The 6,690-nt window shown below is 22.3% G+C and overlaps 1 protein-coding gene across 2 annotated transcripts in view; it reads right to left on the bottom strand.

Moving 5' to 3' along the window:
* Positions 1–6,690, bottom strand: part of LOC126907867 (probable multidrug resistance-associated protein lethal(2)03659) — a 56,394-nt gene that overhangs the window by 25,994 nt on the left and 23,710 nt on the right. For both annotated transcript variants that reach the window (XM_050689509.1, XM_050689510.1), the window contains exons 2-4: positions 4,022–4,105; positions 3,848–3,958; positions 3,629–3,763 (exon numbers count right to left, since the gene is read on the bottom strand). In XM_050689509.1, the coding sequence (XP_050545466.1) occupies positions 3,629–3,763; positions 3,848–3,958; positions 4,022–4,098 (323 nt within the window). In that variant the 5' untranslated portion in view covers positions 4,099–4,105. The remainder of the gene's footprint in view (positions 1–3,628; positions 3,764–3,847; positions 3,959–4,021; positions 4,106–6,690) is intronic.

Raw genomic sequence — 6,690 nt, 5'->3', positions numbered from 1 at the left:
AAAAAAAACAAAAAAAAAAAAAAAATCAAAAAAATTATTATTTTACGAGTAACCAAGTGGTTCATGATTTACGGATCACCTTCTATATCTTTATATAAAATTTCTGGAACATTTTAAAGAGTTGAAAAAGTTAACTCTTAAGCAAAAGTCACTATTTTGTATTCTCTTCTGTAGGCGGACAAAGAGTCAAATTTCCAAAAAGTATATACCTAATGATAACAAAATATCTAATGTAGTATTCATAAAAAATTTTTTTTTCTTATATATAAAATATATTCATATATTATAGACGAAATTAGACTTTTGTGTTAAAAAAGTTTGATCGACTTTTCAATGACTTTTTTTTTTTTTTGTTGTATTTTAGTGAAACTTTAAAAGAGAAATTAAATTACCCAACATTTTTTCCTACTTAGTTATCTCGCCATTCGAAAACCAAATGAATCTATTATACAATTGTCTAATATACAAAGTCTAAAAAGATATAACCTTTTAGTTTTCATCATATTTTTGTTATTAAAAATAATCGATCCAATGTAGTTAAAGCGCATTAAAAAATGTTTGAATAATTCTAATTATTATTCATCGACATATTATCACTTATGGTTCGTAATATGGTCGTAATAATAATTTACACTGATAAAATGAGACTATTGTGTTTCAAATAAGTAAGAAATTCTATACGCAATCTATTATTGTTCAGGTTTTTTCCTTTTTATTATTTTGTCTCGTATAAAATAATTTTAAAGAATTATTCTTAAATTTAAAAATTTAAGTTTAAAAATTCTGTGACATTTTTGTGCTTGGTGAAGTTTTACGCTTATTATCCGGAAAAGGTCCTAAATATTTTAGGTCAGATCTAATCAGCCAGATCGTATATACGCTTTTGATAAATATATATATATATATATATATACTATAGACATATAAATTATAAAATTGTATACAAATATATAAACAATATCTACAGTTAGAAACCACTGAATGAAAGCATACTGTAAAATAACTATATTAGGCTATCATTTAGAAGTCGCATGTGAAAATCATCATTATTTATCGGTTTAGTAAAAATTTAATTAATTAATTTATTAAATCTTATTAATTGTTACACTATTCTTAACTCAACTTCTCTCGATGTAATTTCTTTCATTCATTCAGCTGGTTTTTTAATTTAACGATTTTTTACTGTAACTTTATTGTAATTTTGTTGATGTAAGATCATTTGTACTATATTTTTATTTTTTTTTCTCTTTTTATTTAATTGTTAAGCTATAATAATACTTTGCATTGAAAGCTAATAAAAAAAAATAATAATAATAATAAAAATTTTCATAGTGAGAAAATAATTTGAAATATAATATTATATTAATCTTTATTATAATATAATAATCTTTATGTAGTTGATCAACGGTAATTATGGATATAAATGTTTAATTAAAAAAAAAAAAAGTTCGGGCAAAGTGAATAGTTATAATTTTCCAGGTTAAAATTGTTATTAAGGCTACAACTGTTGCGAAGGTATCTATTAATTAATCTATTAATGAGATTGATTGGAGTAATCTTAATCTAAGAAAAATGTTTTATTTGATTTGATTTGTTCATTTTTGAAAAAGTTATGGCAGTTTTGAGTAAAAAAGTTGAAAAAACTATCAATTTTTAAATACGTAATTTTTTTGGAGGTTTCCCCCCATTAACGGGGAACGAGGGAATTTTTTTTCAATTTTTAAGGGTAATGTCTTCGACTAGATACGATTTGTGATCTTTTGACGCATCGTTGAAAGAAATCGGTTCGGCGAGAGCTGAGAAAAAGTGGTAACAAAAAAAAAAAAAAAAACACATCATAGTAAAACAAATACTTTCTCAGCTTCGCATCGAAGCTAAAAACAAAAAAACATATCATAGTAAAACCAAAACTTTCACAGCTTCGCATCAAAGCTAATATTTAGCAACAATACTTCGTACTAATTTTTGCTCTTAAATTTAACCTATACTTTACCCGAGTTTATATCATCACCAAATACTACACAGATAAAATTATTTAGTAAAATAAAAAAAAAATACTAAATCAAGCTTAAAATAACAGTAAAAGATTATAGATTACTACACATAAAATATTTATACACCTATTATTATTACAAATTTTTTATATCTATAAAATTTACTTTTGTAATTATACATCTGTAAAAAATATTATTACTAGATTTTCTAAACTTAGTATTTGGTTTATAATCATAATCGACTTTTTATTATACCTATAAAAGTATAATGATGCCTGTATTCGTTTTAGTGCATGACAGGTACGAAACCTAATCCCTCTCATCAGTTTATTTAGTCACTAGTACAGGACATTTGAAATAAATATAGTAAAAAAAATGTGAAAAGATTTAAAAATGGTCAGAACATCTTTAAGAAAATTTAAAATGAATTTTAATAATAACATTTAATTAAATTGATATTATTGAATAAAATTTGGAAAATACTTAAAAAAAAAAAAAAAAGTTTTTTATGACAATAACAGAAATCTCTGGATTTGGGCTACGAGTTATTATAATAAAACATATATTATGATGAATCCTGTAACATTATCATATAAAGTATATAATGGTCTAAATTGTAAACAAAATAATTCATTCCGGTAGCAATCTAGCGAAATTATAACGTTTTTATAATTAATAATATGTCAATATTTTAAATTTCACGATCCAAATTCTATCAGACATAAACTTAAACTCTTTGATTTTAACTAAAACTAACCTTAACTAGCTAAATATCTAAATAATATTATTTTTTATTTTATTATGTTTATAAAACCGTAAATAAAATAAAATCTAAATAGTTTATTTGACAAGGAAATTGAACAATGAACATTATGGATTCATATATTTATTCTGCAAAAAGTGTCTTTATAAATATAAGCAAATATATAATTTTACTATTCAGAAGTTATTAGTATCCTATAGACTTTAATTAACAAAAAAGTTAATTCCTTAATTAGAAAAAGTATATTCCTCTTAAAATATTACCAAATACGTTTTTTAAATGGTAACATAAATATTTACTATAGTAACTGGCTAAAAATAAGAAAATAATCTAACTAACAGAATGACTTATCGATTACAACTTTTGGAATCATTATTTAAAAGATATAAGTAATTTTACAACGGACGGAAGGAAAAGATTAAAAAATGCTTAGAGATAAAAATAAACAGACACACGCTTCACCTTTATCTTTTAATTTTTAAGTGTTAATAACATACGAAATATTTGTTCTAGTGTATAGAATACAATTAATTTCTGAATAGAATAAATTATATATTTTTGAAACAATTATATGAGACACAGTAAACGGACCATCTGTATTTGATACATAAAACAAAATAACAATATAAGAATGTTTATATAACAGTTTAGGCGTTCTTAATTGATTGGAGATTTTTTTTTTATAAAACTAATATATTACAACTTAAACAAAATAGTATATTTTGTTTTATCATAAAGATAGCGGTTTTATATTATGTTTAATGGATAATTAAATTGATGTCACTATTTTTAATAAACTATTTTTTTGCCAAATAAATTTACTTATTTTTAATAGTAAAACACAATATTAAAATCTTTCAGTTGTTCTTACCTCATTCCGATTTCTACAATTGCAAGAAAGATACCTAGAAATAGCAATCGAACTCCAAACATACTGGCTAAAGCTCTTAATAAACTAGGTTTACGATTTTTTAATTTTGCATTCGCTAATTCTATCAGCCAAACCCTTTAATAAATAATAGATATTACTTATAGTATAATTTTTAAAAAATTAAATTGTATAGCTTAAAAGCTATAAATAAGTTTATACTTGTCTAATTTATTTCCCAGATATGCAGATTTATGTACATCTAAAGTTTTGTATAAATCTTCAACTTCCAAATCTCTTTTTTTGCCTTCATTGAACAAATTTAATGTCCAACTAAAAATAAAATACAATATATTTATTTTAAAACAATTACTTGATGTAAAGATATTTTATTACCTGAAGGTTAAAACTTCGAGAAAGTTAGCTTTAGATCTTGGATGAGGAGGACGCTCCTTTTTAAAACCAGCATCCATGTTGAGTCTAAGACAAATAAAAATAATTTAACCAATTAATTTCATAAATAATAAAATATTATTATTATTATACACTTCAGAGCAAACATATAAGATCGTAATAATTGTTGATTTATTTTTTATGTAAGAACAAAAAAAAAAAAAATGTAATTAAATAATAAAATTAATATTATGAAATTTTTTATCGTTAACGGATAAATTTCTCGTAAAATAATAGAAATTTCGAGGATTATTTTACTACTTTATTTAATATTACCATCACATGAGCCAAATTTGGCCATTAAATATCTATTATTATTTTAATCGTATAAATCTTAAACACTAATTAAATTTCTAAAAATAATGTAAAGAAACACAAATATTTATTCACAAATTAGTCATGAAATCTGTAAAATATTTAAATGCCCCCCTTTAATCACTAGCCCATGTAAGCCATTTAATAATGATTATTTCTTATTTTATAAGTGACTAAATAATTTTTTCCCTTATCTTTTATAAGGATACTAACTTTATTTTTTGTAAAGTAACATACATTTATTAGACTAAACATTAAAGGATGAAAATATTGGACTTTTAAATTATTCATAAAATATGGGTCGTTCAGGTAAGGTTATGGACTGGGAAAAACGTTTACTGTCTTCAATCATAATACCCGCAGGTTTTGGTATAGGTGGTAAGCTACTTACAACCACTAGATTTTCTAAAGAGCAAAAATATTTAACTCTTTTAGATCCACGGTACATTACTGTGTAACTATAAATTTTCTCTTTTGTTTCTAAATTTTCAATGATAAATTTATATTGACAACAGAACTTCCAATTCAAAAATATACTAATAAAAGATATTATCAAAAAAGCCAAAAATGTATTTTTATGTTCAAAAAATTTAAAGTTGAAAATAAATTTCTCTGGAAACTATATTTTAGCATTTCCATTATTAAAAAAATTATTTTGGGTCATTTCAACTAATTATGAAAAGTTGGTTCTAAAACATTTAAAACGTGAATGAAAATAACATTAACTTCATTTATAAGATTAAATTATTAATGTTATATTGATGTACAAAAAACAAGTAAAAATAATATATTGTTTACCATTTGTTAGTAAATTCTACTGCCAAACTAAAAAAAAAAAAGTTAAATGAAATAAAGTAATAAGAAGCTCACGTATTATATATAGGCTAATTCTATTAATATTAACCACTCAATTTCTTTTAAATAATAAATATGTTAAGAAAATAATTTTTGGAATTTTTTATTTTCATATATTTTTTAATTTACTATTTATTAAGTATTTTTTAATTAATTTCTTATAAATTAAAATGTTCTCAATTTCATTTTTTTAAATTAAAACATATATATCTAACTAGTTTTTTAAATAAAAACCAACATCCTTAATTAACTAACTAATTTAAGCAATATAGTAATGATCTAATTATCAAAATGACTGGTCAATAACTACTTTTTAGCTAATATATTAAGTTATTTAATATTTTTAAGTTCTTGAGTATAGTTGAAGAGTGGGTTCTGCAATTTTTATAACTTAACATTTCTCACCCGTAGTCTTCCTCTCACCAATATATTATAAGCATATCAATAACTATTAAAATACTGGACCAAAAGTTGTTATCGACCAGTTATTTTCTTAATTACATTATTTTCCATTTTATAAGCTAGTTAAATATGTATATTATCACTTAAAAAATGAAAATGAATCCCTTATAAAATTATATGGGATAGATTAAAAAAATCATAAATCGAGAAATATATGAAGCTAAAAAATTCCACGAAGAATTTTCATAGATAGAATATTCTATCTCCCTTAAAATTTTTACTAAATATCCGCTTTATATAAAAATATATTGATAACTTAAATAATGATTATCAAATATATATTATTATCCAAAGGTTCAATAGTGGTATTCATCGAATAAAAGACATTGAAAAGCTAGATCTTAGTGACAATAGATGATATAACCTTCAATGCATACTTATAATTATTTTCTTTGCGGGAAATAATGATAACGTTTAATATCCAAATGAAACAATAAGTTTAACTACTTAATAGCACCCCAATACTTATAAGGATTAAGTTTCATAGTAATTAAATATTAAGTAAATTATTTAATATATAATAAATACTTTATCGTACTTGTATTGACAAATAACTAAAACATTTTAGTAATATAAATAAAATATACACTAAGAAAAAATGTTAAGTTAAAATTTATAGAAATGTATGAGTAATATTATGAAATTTATAAAAACAATTTGTTACATTAATGACTTAAAAAATTACTTAGCTACATTCCTTGGCTGAAATGTGTAGTATAATTTTACATTATTTTATACTCTCGATTAACATAAATAAATAATGTATAGTTGATATAAGGGGATTGAGTGAAACGGAAATGGACATTAGATAACAAAAGAGAAAAATATCAAATCCTTATAACAGATAAGAATGAAGTTTATTACTTCGATTAATATTTATAATTGACGTTTTGCTTTTTCAATTATATAACAGTAATAAAAAAGTTAGTAACTTAAATATGTATCCTAAATCAAATTTAAAATACTCTAAACAAAGTGCA

The sequence above is a fragment of the Daktulosphaira vitifoliae genome, unplaced genomic scaffold (assembly GCF_025091365.1).
Source record: "Daktulosphaira vitifoliae isolate Bord-2020 unplaced genomic scaffold, ASM2509136v1 Scaffold_5, whole genome shotgun sequence".
Classification (NCBI taxonomy): domain Eukaryota; kingdom Metazoa; phylum Arthropoda; class Insecta; order Hemiptera; family Phylloxeridae; genus Daktulosphaira; species Daktulosphaira vitifoliae.
Note: the sequence above shows the minus strand (reverse complement) of the source record. Positions and strands in the feature narration are given on the sequence as shown.